We start from the raw sequence: 19,370 nt of genomic DNA, 5'->3' as shown, positions 1-19,370 counted from the left end.
CAACCATCCACACAACTGTACCCAATAGAGATGTCTCACCTTCCACAAGCCCAGTGATGCACTCTTTTGGAAGCCGAAACTGAGTCTTGCCCTCCTCGAATACTTTATCCCAGTTGTGTTCCATTGTTTTCCTACACATCCATATGAGTTTAAGTAAGAAATGTGCATGAGAAACCATCCATGTGAACTGTGTCTGTGGGACAGACAAGGGAAATACTCACTTATACAGCTCAGCAAGAGGTGCACTTTCCTGGCTACTCATTTTCTCCAGGTAGCCGTCTAGACCACACGCTATGTCCAGGGCCTTCTGTAGGTTGACCCTCAGTTCCTCTGGAATGTTGGCATTGCTATCTGCTATCTCCTTGGCTTTGGTTAAGAAATCCACCATGAATTCCATCGGTGTGTCAGAGACTGCAGAGAACACAAGACGAAAACTGTACACAAGCCTATAAAGTATAGGCCTAATGAGTACAGTAGGCGATGATACTAATGAAAAATGTGAGACAGGGAGGGGGGAGAAAAAGGTGATTATGGTGAAGGTATACAGTGAAGGAGTGATTCTAATGACACATATGTTATAATAATATGGAATTCCAGTGGTATAAAGTACTTCAGTAAAAATACATTAATGTCCTACTTAAGTTGTTTTTTGGGGGTATCTGTACTTTAATATTGATATTTTTGACAACTTTTACTCCACTACATTCCTAAAGAAAAGAATGTAGTTTTCACTCCATGCATTTTCCATGACACCCAAAAGTACTTGTTACATATCGAATGCTTAGCAGGTCAGGAAAATTGTCAAATTCACACACTTATCAAGAGAACATCCCTGGTCCTCCCTACTGCCTCTGATCTGGCGGACTCACTAAACACAAATGCTTTGTTTGTAAATGATGTCCGAGTGTTGGAGCATGCCCCTGGCTATCTGTAAATAAAAATAACAAAATACATTTGTGCCATCTGGTTTGCTTCATATAAACAATGTGAAATTATTTATAATTTAGCAATTACATTTACTTTTGATACTTAAGTATATTTAAAACCAAATACTTTTACTCAAGTAGTATTTTGTTGGGTGACTTACTAGAATCATTTTCTATTATGATATCTTTAATTTTACTCAAATATGACAGTTGGGTACTTTTCACACCACTGGAAAATTCACAGACTACTCTGTCATGACAGAACTATACCACTAGATGGACATAGAGCTCTTGGAAGGACTGATGAGACCTATAAATAACTGCAACTGGTGGGGTTATAATTTTGGTATATGGATTTTCACCATTGGAGAGGAACGTCGTATTTGCGGCTAGGAACACACATCTCTGTATGTTCCTAGAGATGCGGTAATGAAGTCAATGGAACTCGACCAAAACAATGGAAACGGGTGGGGAAAAGACGCCTCCTACATTTTGGCTATTGTTTGTGTATTTCACACTGTTGATGTAAAAATCGGCGTATACTGCTTGTATGGATGTCAACCCCAATACATGTTCATGTCATCGTCACCAATCAACTGCATTACAGTTAAAAACGACTAAGGGGATGGCTGCCGTTTTATGGACTCTTAACCAACCGTGCTATTTTGTGTTTTTTTCACATTGTTTTTAACTTATTTTGTACAAAATGTTGCTGCTACCTTCTCTTATAAGAGCTTCTGGACATCAGAACAACATAATTTTTATTTTATGAGTCGGACGAGAGAGATTTGCTCCAGACAGCCGACAGGGCCCTCATCCACGTCATTCGCAGTACAAAGAAAAGGAGATATCGTGGAAGGAGATCGGGGTGCTTGCTAATGAGCCGGCGACGAGTGGCTAATCTGCCTTTGCCATCGATACTATTGGCCAACTTACAATCGCTTGATAATAAAATGGACGAACTACAGGCACGAATATCCTACCAACGGGACATTAAAAACTGTAATATCTTATGTTTCACAGAGTCGTGGCTGAACGATGACATGAATAACATACAGCTGGCGGGTGGTGGTCTATGTATATTTGTAAACAACAGCTGGTGCACGATACGTGAGGAAGTCTCGAGGTTTTGCTCGCCTGAAGTAGAGTATCTCATTATAAGCTGTAGACCACACTATCTACCAAGAGAGTTTTCATCTACATTTTTCGTAGCTGTCCATTTACCACCACAAACCGATGCTGGCACTAAGACCGCACTCAGTGAACTTTATACGGCCATAAGCAAACAGGAAAACGCTCATCTAGAGGTGGCGCTCCTAGTGGCCGGGGACTTTAATGCAGGGAAACAAATCCGTTTTACCTCATTTCTACCAGCATGTTAAATGTGCAACCAGAGGGAACGAAACTCTCCCTTGCCCTCCATTTGGAAAATCTGACCATAATTCTATCCTCATGATTCCTGCTTACAAGCAAAAACTAAAGCAGGAAGCACCAGTGACTCGGTCAATATAAAAGTGGTCAGATGAAGCAGATGCTAAGCTACAGGACTGTTTTGCTAGCACAGACTGGAATATGTTCCAGGATTCTTCCGAAGGCATTGAGGAGTACACCACATCAGTCACTGGCTTCATCAATAAGTGCAACCAGAAGCCATGGATTACAGGCAACATCCACACTGAGCTAAAGGGTAGTGCTGCCGCTTTCAAGGAGCGGGACTCTAACCCGGATGCTTATAAGAAATCCCGCTATAACCTCAGACGAACCATCAAACAGGCAAAGCATCAATACAGGACTAAGATCGAATCGTACTACACCAGCTCCGACGCTCGTTGGACGTGGCAGGGCTTGCAAACTATTACAGACTACAAAGGGAAGCACAGCCGCGAGCTGCCCAGTGACACAAGCCTACCAGACTAAATTACTTCTATGCTCGCTTCGCGGCAAATAACACTGAACCATGCATGAGAGCATCAGCTGTTCCGGATGACTGTGTGATCACGCTCTCCGTAGCCGATGTGAGTAAGACCTTTAAACAGGTCAACATTCACAAGGCCGCAGGGCCAGACGGATTACCAGGACGTGTACTCCGAGCATAAGCTGACCAACTGGCAAGTGTCTTCACTGACATTTTCAACTTCTCCCTGTCTGAGTCTGTAATACCAACATGTGTCAAGCAGACCACCATAGTCCCTGTGCCCAAGAACACTAAGGTAACCTGCCTAAATGACTACCGACCCATAGCACTCACGTCTGTAGCCATGAAGTGCTTTGAAAGGCTGGTCATGACTCACATCAACACCATTATCCCAGAAACCCTAGACCCACTCCAATTTACATATCGCCCCAACAGATCCACAGATGATGCACTCTCTATTGCGCTCCACACTGCCCTTTCACACCTGGACAAAAGGAACACCTATGTGAGAATGCTATTAATTGACTACAGCTCAGCATTCAACACCATAGTGGCCTCAAAGCTCATCACTAAGCTAAGGACCCTGGGACTAAACACCTCCCTCTGCAACTGGATCCTGGACTTCCTGACGGGCCGCCTCCAGGTGGTAAGGGTAGGTAACAACACATCCGCCATGCTGATCCTCAACACGGGTGCCCCTCAGGGGTGCGTGCTCAGTCCCCTCCTGTACTCCCTGTTCACTCATGACTGCATGGCCAGGCACGACTCCAACACCATCATTACATTTGCCGATGACACAACAGTGGTAGGCCTGATCACCGACAGCGACGACACAGCCTATAGGGAGGAGGTCAGAGACCTGGCCGTGTGGTGCCAGGACAACAACCTCTCCCTCAACGTGATCAAGACAAAGGAGATGATTGTGGGGGGCTGTAGTGGAGCAGGTTGAGAGCTTCAATTTCCTTGGTGTCCACATCACCAACAAACTAACACGGTCCAAGCACACCAAGACAGTCGTGAAGAGGGCATGACAAAACCTATTCCCTCTAAGGAGACTGAAAAGATTTGGCATGGGTCTTCAGATCCTCAAAAGGTTCTACAGCTGCACCATCGAGAGCATCCTGACTGTTTGCATCACTGCCTGGTATGGCAACTGCTCGGCCTCCGACCGCAAGGCACTACAGAGGGTAGTGTCCCAGTACATAACCCTCCCGAGTGGCGCAGTGGTCTAAGGCACTGCATCGCAGTGCTGGCTGTGCCACTAGAGATCCTGGTTCGAATCCAGGCTCTGTTGTAGCCGGCTGCGACCGGGAGACCCATGGGGCGGCGCACAATTGGCCCAGCATCGTCCAGGGTAGGGGAGGGAATGGCCGGCAGGTATGTAAGCTCAGTTGGTAGAGCATGCTGTGGATTCGATTCCCACGGGGGGCCAGTATGAAAAATAAAAAAATAATGTATGCACTAACTCACTGTAAGTCGCTCTGGATAAGAGCGTCTGCAAAATGACTAAAACATTTTTACAAAATAAAAATAACTGGGGCCAAGCTTCCCGTCATCCAGAACCACTTTACAAGGCGGTGTCAGAAGAAGGCCCTAAAAATTGTCAAAGACTCCAGCCACCCTAGTCATAGAGCGTTCTCTCTGCTACCGCATGGCAAGCAGTACTGGAGCGCCAAGTCTAGGTCCAAGAGGCTTCTAAACAGCTTCTACGCCCAAGCCATAAGACTCATGAACATCTATTCAAATGGCTACCCAGACTATTTGCATTGCCCCCCACCCCTCTTTTACGCTGCTGCTACTCTCTGTTTATTATCTATGTATAGACACTTTAATAACTCTACCTACATGTAAATATTACCCCTATTACCTCGACTAACCGGTGCCCCCGCACATTGACTCGGTACCAGTACCCCCTGTATATAGCCTCGCTAATGTTAATTTTACTGCTGCTCAAATTTTTTTGGTATTCTTTCTTAAAACTGCAATGTTGGTTTAGGGCTTGTAAGTAAATATTGACCTGTAAGGTCTACACCTGTTGTATTCGCCGCATGTGACAAATAACATTTAATTTGATTTGAATTATGTATGCTAGCGTTACTACGAACGGGTGTTAGCAAACTAGCATTAGCAGTCACTTATTCTAAACCTGAAAAGGGACAAATTCTAAATGTTATGCAACGAAAACAACCAAATATATTCAAATTGGACGTTAGCAACTACATTGTGGGCATGTTACAATACATCAATCTTGATGGATTTGAAGAATTTCAACCCGTTTCAGTTGTGTAAATGGCTTTTGATTGATGGTTTACGAAACTCCGCGAAATAAGCTGCTAGTTTTTCACACGGTAATTCCGCCCACGTGTCCGTTGACCTATCAGATCTGTCTATCCGTGTCAAACTTTTTGTGTAAACCTTTCGCAAAAAAGTGTTTTCTCCATGAGGGTATTTTTACTGACATCACGTGGGCGCAAACCGTATAACGCCGCTTTTCTCCTGTAGCCTATGTCTAATGGAGCTGACCTTCACGTGTATGCGAAAGACCAAGTCATGCGCTACTGTATGTCCATCTCAGGCATCCACACGTTAAAAAAGCCACTTTGTGTAAAGAAATAAAATACTATGTTTCCATCATGTCTACACTTTTGTCATGAGGAGCTGAAGAGTTCAAATGAACCATGTAAAATGTGAAATCATTCAAATTATATAATAAAATAGAATGTATTCCCAGCCCAAACACAAAAAGACATGAATACCTTACTTCAAGTAGGTGCATATTTCCTATTATCATACATTTACTCTACATAAAAGGTTGATCTTAAACTGTGATCTTGGCTCATCCGAGACTGACATCTGCTTTTGTTGTCAGCTGCACGTTTTATTACTCTTTATTTTCAGGTGTAGGATCTTAATTTGATGAACCTGTTGCTGGACATCTTTCCTGCAATGCATATTCTATTTGAGGTTTAAAAATGCTTCTGAAGTTTGTAATTTTCACTTTGAAATGTCAAACCTGATGTTTCAAAATGTATCAAAATGTTAATTAATTATAATTCACATAATAATTCACATTTCCTGTTGCTGCAGGCTTATTTTCCTGCTGTACCAAACTGGCTCAAATTAAGATGCTACATGTATATTTACTCTTCAAACAGAACACCATGAACTCACCAGATGCGCCCAGATGAAAAAGGGTCAACTGAATGTGCTTGTATACAGTAACTGGTCAGGTTAACCTCTAACAGGTTGACATATTTTTTTTCATATAGAGTGTAGGCTAAATAATTATAGAGACTATTTTGGAGGGGGGGGGGATCCCTCTTTACATAAATCTATAGTTTCATTGCGTCACTCCCAAACATTGTGTAAGGATCATGTTGGGGCATGTGTTACACAATGGTTTTGGCTACACTTTCGTAAGCACACTGGAAATACTAGCTCCTCCCTTGGTAGAAGTGAAGTGATCTGCTGTCGAAATATATATATATATATATATATATAGTGAGGGAAAAAAGTATTTGATCCCCTGCTGATTTTTTACGTTTGTCCACTGACAAATAAATGTTCAGTCTATAATTTTAATGGTAGGTTTATTTGAACAGTGAGAGATAGAATAACAACAAACAAATCCAGAAAAACGCATGTCAAAAATGTTATAAATTGATTTGCATTTTAATGAGGGAAATAAGTATTTGACCCCCTCTCAATCAGAAAGATTTCTGTCTCCCAGGTGTCTTTTAAACAGGTAACGAGCTGAGATTAGGAGCACACTCTTAAAGGGAGTGCTCCTAATCTCAGTTTGTTACCTGTATAAAAAAGACACCTGTCCACAGAAGCAATCAATCAATCAGATTCCAAACTCTCCACCATGGCCATGACCAAAGAGCTCTCCAATGATGTCAGGGACAAGATTGTAGACCTACACAAGGCTGGAATGGGCTACAAGACCATCGCCAAGCAGCTTGGTGAGAAGGTGACAACAGTTGGTGCGATTATTCGCAAATGGAAGAAACACAAAAGACCTGTCAGTCTCCCTTGGCCTGGGGCTCCATGCAAGATCTCACCTCATGGAGTTGCAATGATCATGAGAACGGTGAGGAATCAGCCCAGAACTACACGGGAGGATCTTGTCAATGATCTCAAGGCAGCTGGGACCATAGTCACCAAGAAAACAATTGGTAACACACTACACCGTGAAGGACTGAAATCCTGCAGCGCCCGCAAGGTCCCCCTGCTCAAGAAAGCACATATACATGCCCGTCTGAAGTTTGCCAATGAACATCTGAATGATTCAGAGGAGAACTGGATGAAAGTGTTGTGGTCAGATGAGACCAAAATCGAGCTCTTTGGCATCAACTCAACTCGCCGTGTTTGGAGGAGGAATGCTGCCTATGACCCCAAGAACACCATCCCCACCGTCAAACATGGAGGTGGAAACATTATGCTTTGGGAGTGTTTTTCTGCTAAGGGGACAGGAAAACTTCACCGCATCAAAGGGACGATGGACGGGGCCATGTACCGTCAAATCTTGGGTGAGAACCTCCTTCCCTCAGCCAGGGCATTGAAAATGGGTCGTGGATGGGTATTCCAGCATGACAATGACTCAAAACACACGGCCAAGGCAACAAAGGAGTGGCTCAAGAAGAAGTACATTAAGGTCCTGGAGTGGCCTAGCCAGTCTCCAGACCTTAATCCCATAGAAAATCTGTGGAGGGCGCTGAAGGTTCGAATTGCCAAACGTCAGCCTCGAAACCTTAATGACTTGGAGAAGATCTGCAAAGAGGAGTGGAACAAAATCCCTCCTGAGATGTGTGCAAACCTGGTGGCCAACTACAAGAAACGTCTGACCTCTGTGATTGCAAACAAGGGTTTTGCCACCAAGTACTAAGTCATGTTTTGCAGAGGGGTCAAATACTTATTTCCCTCATTAAAATGCAAATCAATTCATAACATTTTTGACATGCATTTTTCTGGATTTTTGTGTTGTTATTCTGTCTCTCACTGTTCAAATAAACCTACCATTAAAATTATAGACTGATCATGTCTTTGTCAGTGGGCAAACGTACAAAATCAGCAGGGGATCAAATACGTTTTTCCCTCACTGTATATATACACACACAGAGAGAGTAATGAGAGGTCACTCATTAGCTTCCTATACATAAATATATATCAAGATGTCTGTTGTTGCAAACACTGTCAAGACACATGTGGAAGAGCCAATGGAATGCAACAATATTGCAGTAATAAAGAAGAACGAGTTTCACTTAGTTCAAGTCAAGGGCACATGGAAACGCAAAACTGGGGAGAACAAGTCCATGGAGCTTGTGATGAGGATCCTTGAGGAGGTGATTATGGTGAAGGTATACAGTGAATGAGTGATTCTAATGACACATATGTTATAATAATATGGAATTCCAGTGGTGTAAAGTACTTCAGTAAAAATACTTTAAAGTACTACTTACGTCGTTTTTTGGGGGTATCTGTACTTTAATATTGATATTTTTGACCACTTTTACTCCATTACATTCCTAAAGGAAAGAATGTACTTTTTATTCCATACATTTTCCATGACACCCAAAAGTACTTGTTACATATCGAATGCTTAGCAGGTCAGGAAAATTGTCCAATTCACACACTTATCAAGAGAACATCCCTGGTCCTCCCTACTGCCTCTGATCTGGCGGACTCACTAAACACAAATGCTTCGTTTGTAAATGATGTCAGAGTGTTGGAGCATGCCCCTGGCTATCTGTAAATAAAAATAACAAAATACATTTGTGCCATCTGGTTTGCTTCATATAAACAATGTGAAATTATTTATAATTTAGCAATTACATTTACTTTTGATACTTAAGTATATTTAAAACCAAATACTTTTACTCAAGTAGTATTTTGTTGGGTGACTTACTAGAGTCATTTTCTATTATGATATCTTTAATTTTACTCAAATATGACAGTTGGGTACTTTTCACACCACTGGAAAATTCACAGACTACTCTGTCATGACAGAACTATACCACTAGATGGACATAGAGCTCTTGGAAGGACTGATGAGACCTATAAATAACTGCAACTGGTGGGGTTATAATTTTGGTATATGGATTTTCACCATTGGAGAGGAACGTCGTATTTGCGGCTAGGAACACACATCTCTGTATGTTCCTAGAGATGCGGTAATGAAGTCAATGGAACTCGACCAAAACAATGGAAATGCGTGGGGAAAAGACGCCTCCTACATTTTGGCTATTGTTTGTGTATTTCACACTGTTGATGTAAAAATCGGAGTATCCTGCTTGTATGGATGTCAACCCCAATACATGTTCATGTCATCGTCACCAATCAACTGCATTACAGTTAAAAACGACTTACTACCACCACCGATAGCTGTATGCTAGCGATACTACGAACGGGAGTTAGCAAACTAGCATTAGCAGTCACTTATTCTAAACCTGAAAAGGGACAAATTCTAAATGTTATGCAGCGAAAACAGCCAAATATATTCAAATCGGAAGTTAGTAACTACATTGTGGGCATGTTACAATACATCAATCTTGACGAATATTCACTTTGTTAGATCAGATTTGTTGAATGTGCGCCAATCCGGCGTCATAGAAAATAGTCCCGCACCACCGTCTGCGTTCCATGCATTGACCTCTTAACCGCATCTAATTAGGCCTATATGTAGGTTATTTCATTCAATTAAAATTAATATAAATGTTTCATTTTATAAAGCAAAAATAGTGGATTATTATGAGTGGACTATTCAAGTGTCCTACCATCTTTCCAGTTGATCTTTCCCCGCGACATTCTGCTGCATCCTACAGGCAGCAACTAAGTTAACTAAAGTCAGCCCAGCCACATTCATTATTTCGAGCTTCTGCATTGCCATCATACTCATAGCTAGTTCTGTGAGAAAAACCCAACATACCTTTGGCAGCCTGCATTGTGAATTTCCACGGCGTTCGTAAGACAAAATACACAACAAGTTGTCAAATCTGTTTGCTCCCAAGAAGGGCGACTGGCGAACCAGCTGTCTATCTATATACCTTAAAACCCGTTTCAGTTGTGTAAATGGATTTTGATTGATGGTTTACGAAACTCCCCGAAATAAGCTGCTAGTTTTTCACACGGTAGTCCTGCCCACGTGTCCGTTGACCTATAAGATCTGTCTATCCGTGTCAAACTTTTTGTGTAAACCTTTCGCAAAAAAGTGTTTTCTCCATGAGGGTATTTTTACTGACATCACGTGGGCGCAAACCGTATAACGCCGATTTTCTCCTGTAGCCGATGTCTAATGGAGCTGACCTTCACGTGTATGCGAAAGACCAAGTCATGCGCTACTGTATGTCCATCTCAGGCATCCACACGTTAAAAAAGCCACTTTGTGTAAAGAAATAAAATACTATGTTTGCATCATGTCTACACTTTTGTCATGAGGAGCTGAAGAGTTCAAATGAACCATTTAAAATGTGAAATAATTCAATTGATATAATAAAATAGAATGTATTCCCAGCCCAAACACAAAAAGACATGAATACCTTACTTCAAGTAGGTGCATATTTCCTATTATCATACATTTACTCTACATAAAAGGTTGATCTTAAACTGTGATCTTGGCTCATCCGAGACTGACATCTGCTTTTGTTGTCAGCTGCACGTTTTATTACTCTTTATTTTCAGGTGTAGGATCTTAATTTGATGAACCTGTTGCTGGACATCTTTCCTGCAATGCATATTCTATTTGAGGTTTAAAAATGCTTCTGAAGTTTGTAATTTCCACTTTGAAATGTCAAACCTGATGTTTCAAAATGTATCAAAATGTTAATTAATTATAATTCACATAATAATTCACATTTCCTGTTGCTGCAGGCTTATTTTCCTGCTGTACCAAACTGGCTCAAATTAAGATGCTACATGTATATTTACTCTTCAAACAGAACACCATGAACTCACCAGATGCGCCCAGATGAAAAAGGGTCAACTGAATGTGCTTGTATACAGTAACTGGTCAGGTTAACCTCTAACAGGTTGACATATTTTTTTCATATAGAATGTAGGCTAAATAATTATAGAGACTATTTTGGAGGGGGGATCCTCTTTACATAAATCTATAGTTTCATTGCGTCACTCCCAAACATTGTGTAAGGATCATGTTGGGGCATGTGTTACACAATGGTTTTGGCTACACTTTCGTAAGCACACTGGAAATACTAGCTCCTCCCTTGGTAGAAGTGAAGTGATCTGCTGTCGAGTATATATATATATATATATACACAGAGAGTAATGAGAGGTGAACATTATGCTCCATTAGGTTACTTGACTCTGCATCGGTCACTCATTAGCTTCCAATACATAAATCTATATCAAGATGTCGCTTGTTGCAAACACTGGGAAGACACATGTGGAAGAGCCACTGGAATGCAACAATATTGCAGTAATAAAGAAGAACGAGTTTCAATTAGTTCAAGTCAAGGGCACATGGAAACGCAAAACGGGAAATAATTTTAATAAAAACTTAAAGGGTCGAGTATCAGCTGCCAAGATGTGAGTAAAAACGTATATTAAAATATAATTAAGGGATGCAATTGATTCAAATAAATTAAAACGGTATGCAAAATATAAGGTTTGTGCACATTATCACGATACAAAGGATAATGATTGTATATCTAAATTAGTTTTCTTTATATTAGCATGCTTTTTTGGACCCACTAGCTTGACTTTAAGTAAAAAAAACTGGGAAAAAACTTCCATGGAAAACTGATTGGATGTAAGGGAATGTAGTATTTTTTTTTAACCAACTTTTAACCAAAATCCAATGGCATGGTGAATTTTTGGGGGGATTCAAGTTAGTTGACAACTAAACCAAATGTACATCAAAACTAGATGTGTTGAACTGACGTTTGTGCCTAGAGGGCTTGCACAAGCCTTGGCTTGGCTTGATTCGATTCGGAATGGCTCATAGGAGCTCATAGGAGCAGGAGACTATCCCCTGTTTCTGTAGCGTGAGGCATCTTGATGTACAAGTACACCCCCTGGACAGGACACTAGTGTCAAAGTTGCGTCAATTCAAATCTGGTATTAGGAACAAAAGAGGTCAACACGACTTCTAAGATATACTAGTTATTTTAATTAATGCAAAAACCTTCAATGGTAAATATGATGTTTCGTATATACGGGCTCTTTGAAATACCTCGCAGGGCACTTCAGAGAACTAATCCATTGTTCCAGGTTCAATATTCAAATACTCTGACAGAGAGAGTTTCCCACCTCTCTGCTGGCCAATCAGAGCAAAGACTTGAGCTTGGTTTAGACTTACTCAGCCAATCCGTTGATGCACCCCTGTTGCCAGGCATAAGTCCATATCATAACAACCTGTCATAGTGAGAAGAGCCAGCTCCCTTAGACACCATTCCTACGTCCAAGGAAGGTTCACAGATCACAAAGAACCAGTATATTCCAGTATCTGGAGACACAAATCCCTATCTCATCTTACCCCCCAAAACAGCTCTTCACATCAATCACAGCCTGCCAGGTGACACAACCTGCATTAGCCCAGTCAAGAATGCATTCTTTCTAAGTTAGTCATCCCATCAATTATAAAAAATAATAAATCTCTCACACTAGTCTCCTTAAAACTGAGTGCCAAGCAGAGACTCATCAGGTCCCATTTTTACAGTATTTGGTATGACTAAGCCTGAGATCCAGGGCCGGCGCCAGAACGAATCAGTTGGATGGGCATTTGATTTCTATAGGCGGCCCGGTTTTTTCACGGGACTTCCGGTGTGCACACGCTTGCACCAATTTTGTTAGGGTGTTATAATAAAGACCATAGGCAGCTCGTGGGTTTCAAGTTTGGGGAAGCTTACAATTTATCCCAATTTCTACCTATCTGCGTGCCAATTATTATTATTTGTATATGCGCTTTTTCGTGGAACAGTTTCATTTCAATAATAACGTTTTCGATTCTCAAAATTATTGTCACGTGGTTAATCATACAAATATTATTTTCAATGATAAAAATCTATCAGTTAAAATTCAACTAATGCAAGAGCACCAGCCTTTGCCATATGGACACATTGATAGCCTACACCGTGATCCAGTCGCGGTTAAAGAAATTAGCGCATGGAACTCAGAGCAGTAGACCTATAACTTCCATCTTCAACTAAGTAAAATACATAGGCCTAAAGCCAACAAATGAAAACAGTAGAAACTATCCTGATAAAAATGCAGGTTCTTTCAATTGCATTAATCTCTCTACTCCGCCTGTCTGCCTCCCTTTCTATCTGTCTTGATTTGAGCTCTAGCTAGTGAAGTGCAACATTGAATCAACTCAGCAGGTTGGCGTGCTGAGGCGCATGCGCTCTCTCAAAGTTATCAGGACAGAGAAACCACACACATGCTCATTGCTCACATGGACCACTCCAAACAAAAGACAATGAAAAAATTGACAAAACTCCTAAATGATGGTTATGAAATAAACCAAAACTTGTTTCTCACAAGTGTAGCAGGTTGTGAACTCTGTAAACAACATTTGCACTCCGAGAATGAGAACGGCAAATAACTGTAATACATGCATTAACATAAATTAATGTAACCAAATGACGGAGATTAACGGAACATTTACTAAGCATATTTTCGCCACAAACCCCTCCCCTTCTTCTTGTCTCAACATTTTAAATTATACTCAAGACACATTATCTTCACACGTTTTAGATGGTTTTCACTGACAGCCACAACTTAATAATCAGCTAGGCCTATTGCCACGTTCGCTGCCCAAATTGCTGGCTTTCCGAATAGGCATAGGCCTATGCACTTGTGATAATCCACAGCAATTTTTTAAAAAGAAGCTAATGATCCTCTATGGCTAAGTCAAGCTCGCTGGTAAAGTCTTTTGACTGGAGTAATTATATAATTTTGGCAAAACATCCATTTACTTTAGGGAAAGCCAGAATCCGAACAGTGCACCCGCTAACTTTCCGTTCTAATTCACATGTGGCTGAAACCAGAGATCTGTGTATAATGACGAGATGCTCATATCTCCACCCTAACAATGCAAGTCGTTGTCCCGAAGGTGGGAATGCAGGCGATACGCTTAGGTCTGCATATTATGCCCATAGAAACGCATTGGGTTTATTCAGGACAGATTTTGTCGAGAGATCCCTCTCACTTGGCCTCTTCCTCTCTGCTGAAACTAACGAGCGAAACAGCGCCACTCTGTCTTACTATATGTAGCCCATGTATATGACATGCCATACCCCTTTTGTCCAGATAGCATCAGATACATCGTCTACACATACGGAGACAGAGGGGCGCTGTTTCGCTCGCTCGGATGCTTTATCTGAGATTGTTGCGTCTTTCTGTCAGCGCGCGTCTTGGTCAAATAAATTATAAATATTTCGATATTTTATTTGGACGGGCAGGCAAAGCCCTCCAGGACCCGCGTCATTTAGCAGACGCTCTTATCCAGAGCAACTTACAGTTAGTGAGTGCATACATTTTCATACTGGTCCCCCGTGGGAATCAAACCCACAACCCTGGCGTTGCAAGCACCATGCTCTACCAACTGAGCTACACAGGACTGCAGAGATTGAACTCCCAACCTTAGGACGGACACTCTTAACACAAGGCCAATGAGTAGCTCAGTTGGTAGAGCATGGCGCTTGCAATGCCAGGGTTGTGGGGTCGATTCACACGGGGGGCCAGTATGAAAATGTATGCACTAACAGTAAATTGCTCTAGATTAGAGTGTCTGCTAAATGACTAAAATGTAAAAAAAATTTAGACAATGGATGAAAGTGAAATATTTATTTCACCATGTGAATAGGTGGCATAATGATGTTTATCCAGCCATCACAACACTATCATAGTCATTTGCAAACACATTCTTCCACTTTATTTAGCTACCACCACAGAAAGTGAAATGGTGTGAAGTTACATTTACTCCCAGGCTTTGTTCTCTAAACATTTACTGTACATACTGTACTGTACATAAAATAATCTGACAAATACATCACATGTTCCAGCTATGAGAGCACCACGGAGCAAGGCACCTCCTGGACAGTGGTCAGCCCTATCGTCTTCACTTACAAGGTGACTGAGTCCCTGGGCCTGCTGGACCCCAGCAACGACACCCTGCTCCTGGGGCACATTAGGGACCCCCAGCAGCTGGAGGCCCTGAGGAACAGCATCAGCACCAAGCCCCTCAGGCGCTTCGTGGTCATGGACCAGACCGTCTACAACCTCTACGGCTGCCAGCTCACAGACTACTTTGAGGCCCGTAATGTTCTCTACAGGATCCTGCCCCTGCCCACCACCGAGGAGAACAAGTCCATGGAGCTTGTGATGAGGATCCTGGAGGAGGTCCATAAGTTCTCCTTGGACAGACGCACAGAGCCCATCATCGCCATCGGAGGAGGGGTCTGCCTGGATGTTGTGGGCCTGGCGGCTTCCCTGTACAGGAGACGCACCCCCTACATCCGTGTCCCGACCACCCTGCTCTCCTATGTCGATGCCAGCGTGGGGGCAAAGACTGGGGTGAACTTTGCCAACTGTAAAAATAAGCTAGGTGGCTACATACCCCCGGTGGCTGCTTTCCTAGACCGCTCCTTCCTTCAAACTGTTTCTCGAAGACACATCTCCAATGGGCTGGCCGAAATGTTAAAGGTGCAGTGGCAATGCCTGAGAGCAACAGAGATGGATTGGATATATGACTGTCCATTAACTTAAGATACAATACTGTACTATCTGACTGTATACTGTAGAGAGCAATATACAGTACATCATCAGTCTTAGAGAATATGTTGATGCTCATTTAGCTCTGTAGATCGGGTTTTATGTACAGGTATTCAATGTAAATGTGTGTTCTACAGATGGCCTTGATGAAACACAGAGGTCTCTTTGAGCTTCTGGAGACCAACGGCCGGTTCCTGTTGGACTCAAAGTTCCAGTCTGACAGTGGTCTTCAGGGGGACAACAAAGATGCTGCCTCCGTGTCCACACGCATGGCCATAGAAACCATGCTAGAGGAGTTGGCCCCCAACCTGTGGGAGGACGATTTAGACAGACTGGTAGACTTTGGTCACCTTATCAGCCCAGAGCTGGAAATGGTACAGTACAACCAATTATGTACCGCTTCACTTTAAATAACCACAAAGTCAAATAGTTCCATAAGCTACTGTATGTAACCGGGTTTGAACCAATATGTCATCATGTCATGTTTGTCACCTCTTGTTCCATTTTGAGTGTAACTATGTGTCAGATGAGCATGGTGTCAGGTTTACTCACATCTGTTCATGTTAGCTAGCGGCAATAAACAGTGTGGCTATGATCAATACTCCACTCTAAAGAGTTGTGCATGGATACAGTACTTAATGCTGAACCTCTTGATTGCAGAAGGTTCTCCCTTCCTTGCTGCACGGAGAGGCGGTGAACATCGATATGTCCTACATGGTGTACGTGGCCCGTGAGAGAGGCCTCATGACGGAGGAGGAGAAGCTGCGGATTATAGGCTGCATGGTGGGGCTGGAGCTGCCTGTGTGGCACCAGGACATTAACATGGCACTAGTGCAGCAGTCACTTTGCGAAAGGCTGAAACACTCTGGTGGGCTGGTCAGGATGCCTCTACCCATTGGCCTAGGGCACGCAGGTAAGGAGACAGACATGTATTTGTCAGCTAGAGTTCAGCACATTAACAAATATTAAAAATGCATATATTTTCAAAGCTGGCATTAACGATATCCTTTTTCTCTCCATCTGCAGAGATCTATAATGACACAGGTGATGACACCCTGTACAGAGCGTTTGAGAAGTGGTGTGATGAGCTGCGACCTCAGTGACCTGAACTAGTCCAAATATTTTGTATTGCTATAGATTATTTACTTTGAATGATAAAAAATATTAAAATAAGGATGTGGCATTTCTGCTTGACACATTGACACAGATATCTAGAATGCTCAACAATTGTTAATTAATGTAGGTGATATTTAGAAGGTCCTGTTGATTGTTCAGGTTGACTTGATTTGATAGAAAATGGCAAGCCCTGTATTGTCCTATTGAACAATACCAGCACCTCACAGTTTTACTACAACATTACAAAAAGGGGTTTATCAAAACTTTATGTATTATGACCTTGTATTGTTATTGATGTTTTTGATGTCTCAAATGTTTTCATTAAATACTTTTTAAGAAATGAAAACTTTTTGTGTCTTAAATACATAATTACAAACACTTATTTTTGGGAGCAATGCACTTTACAGTGGGGAAAAAAAGTATTTAGTCAGCCACCAATTGTGCAAGTTCTCCCACTTAAAAAGATGAGAGAGGCCTGTAATTTTCATCATAGGACAAAATGAGAAGAAAAAAATCCAGAAAATCACATTGTAGGATTTTTAATGAATTTATTTGCAAATTATGGTGGAAAATAAGTATTTGGTCAATAACAAAAGTTTCTCAATACTTTGTTATATACCCTTTGTTGGCAATGACACAGGTCAAATGTTTTCTGTAAGTCTTCACAAGGTTTTCACACACTGTTGCTGGTATTTTGGCCCATTCCTCCATGCAGATCTCCTCTAGAGCAGTGATGTTTTGGGGCTGTCGCTGGGTAACACAGACTTTCAACTCCCTCCAAAGATTTTCTATGGGGTTGAGATCTGGAGACTGGCTAGGCCACTCCAGGACCTTGAAATGCTTCTTACGAAGCCACTCCTTCGTTGCCCGGGCGGTGTGTTTGGGATCATTTACATGCTGAAAGACCCAGCCACGTTTCATCTTCAATGCCCTTAAATAAATAAATAAATCGGTCATTTAGCAGACGCTCTTATCCAGAGCGACTTACAGGAGCAATTAGGGTTAAGTGCCTTGCTCAAGTGCACATCGACAGATTTTTCACCTAGTCGGCTCGGGATTAGAACCAGCGACCTTTCGGTTACAGGCACAACACTCTTAACCACTAAGCTACCTGCCACCCCTTGCTGATGGAAGGAGGTTTTCACTCAAAATCTCACGATACATGGCCCCATTCATTCTTTCCTTTACACGGATCAGTCGTCCTGGTCCCTTTGCAGAAAAACAGCCCCAAAGCATGATGTTTCCACCCCCATGCTTCACAGTAGGTATGGTGTTCTTTGGATGCAACTTCTTTGTCCTCCAAACACGACGAGTTGAGTTTTTACCAAAAAGTTCTATTTTGGTTTCATCTGACCATATGACATTCTCCCAATCCTCTTCTGGATCATCCAAATGCACTCTAGCAAACTTCAAACGGGCCTGGACATGTACTGGCTTAAGCAGGAGGACGCGTCTGGCACTGCAGGATTTGAGTCCCTGGCGGCGTAGTGTGTTACTGATGGTAGGCTTTGTTACTTTGGTCCCAGCTCTCTGCAGGTCATTCACTAGGTCCCCCCGTGTGGTTCTGGGATTTTTGCTCACCGTTCTTGTGATCATTTTGACCCCACGGGGTGAGATCTTGCGTGGAGCCCCAGGTCGAGGGAGATTATCAGTGGTCTTGTATGTCTTCCATTTCCTAATAATTGCTCCCACAGTTGATTTCTTCAAACCAAGCTGCTTACCTATTGCAGATTCAGTCTTCCCAGCCTGGTGCAGGTCTACAATTTTGTTTCTGGTGTCCTTTGACAGCTCTTTGGTCTTGGCCATAGTGGAGTTTGGAGTGTGACTGTTTGAGGTTGTGGACAGGTGTCTTTTATACTGATAACAAGTTCAAACAGGTGCCATTAATACAGGTAACGAGTGGAGGACAGAGGAGCCTCTTAAAGAAGAAGTTACAGGTCTGTGAGAGCCAGAAATCTTGCTTGTTTGTAGGTGACCAAATACTTATTTTCCACCATAATTTGCAAATCAATTCATTAAAAATCCTACAATGTGATTTTCTGGATTTTTTTCCCTCATTTTGTCTGTCATAGTTGACGTGTACCTATGATGAAAATTACAGGCCTCTCTCATCTTTTTAAGTGGGAGAACATGCACAATTGGTGGCTGACTAAATACTTTTTTCCCCCACTGTAATATTGTACAAAATATGTATATTGAGGTTCAGTGAATATATTTTAGGGTGTTTTCACATATAGTCCTCTTTAAAAGAACCAATCTCAGTCCTCTTTTGTTATCGGACAGCTAGATATACCTACTTACATTTTGTAAGCTAATAGATTGCAATTAGTTAAAAGATGAGACATAATAATTGTAACCAGAAGATACTATTAACATGTAAATATTATTGGTAACAGAATAAATAGCAGAAGAATAACTGCAGATTAAATAATGTTGTAATTGAAAATTGTACACCCAATGTAGACTACTGCTAGAATAGATTTTGTACCCTATGTTGTGATTCTCACCAAATATGTTGGTGTCTTCTCACACTATTCAAACCCCACAATTGAATAAACTGGAGTTTTTATCCCTCGTCCCCAGTGAAAGTTGCGCCCCTGGTTCATACTGTACAAAAAATTAATGAATCGCACTGAGTTCACAAAAATTGTCTGTAAGGGACCAAGTGTGAAAACACCCTT

The 19,370-nt window shown here is 41.9% G+C and overlaps 2 protein-coding genes across 4 annotated transcripts in view; one reads left to right on the top strand and one right to left on the bottom strand.

The window, feature by feature from the left end:
* The window catches only part of zgc:113054 (uncharacterized protein LOC541322 homolog), a 33,619-nt gene extending 23,522 nt beyond the window's left edge, over nt 1-10,097 (bottom strand). The window contains exons 1-3 of one of the 3 annotated variants that reach the window (XM_041887823.2): nt 9,770-10,097; nt 222-434; nt 40-131 (exon numbers count right to left, since the gene is read on the bottom strand). In XM_041887823.2, coding sequence (XP_041743757.1) covers nt 40-131; nt 222-397 — 268 coding nt within the window. In that variant the 5' untranslated portion in view covers nt 398-434; nt 9,770-10,097. Of the gene's footprint in view, nt 1-39; nt 132-221; nt 435-9,617; nt 9,683-9,769 lie in introns of those variants that run through there. The other 2 variants (XM_041887822.2, XM_041887820.1) reach the window with 2 other exon arrangements.
* Nucleotides 10,098-11,023: 926 nt separating this feature from the next.
* LOC121575038 (2-epi-5-epi-valiolone synthase) lies at nt 11,024-17,021 on the top strand. Its single transcript, XM_041887819.2, has 5 exons — nt 11,024-11,385; nt 14,865-15,504; nt 15,711-15,947; nt 16,234-16,486; nt 16,600-17,021. Exons 1-5 carry the CDS (start codon nt 11,210-11,212, stop codon nt 16,674-16,676), a joined length of 1,383 nt encoding a protein of 460 aa, XP_041743753.1. The 5' UTR covers nt 11,024-11,209; the 3' UTR covers nt 16,677-17,021.
* The last annotated feature ends 2,349 nt before the right edge of the window (nt 17,022-19,370 follow it).

The sequence above is a fragment of the Coregonus clupeaformis genome, chromosome 10, assembly GCF_020615455.1.
Source record: "Coregonus clupeaformis isolate EN_2021a chromosome 10, ASM2061545v1, whole genome shotgun sequence".
Classification (NCBI taxonomy): Eukaryota; Metazoa; Chordata; class Actinopteri; order Salmoniformes; family Salmonidae; genus Coregonus; species Coregonus clupeaformis.
The sequence above is the reverse complement of the archived record's forward strand: the minus strand, read 5'-3'. Positions and strand labels throughout refer to the sequence as shown.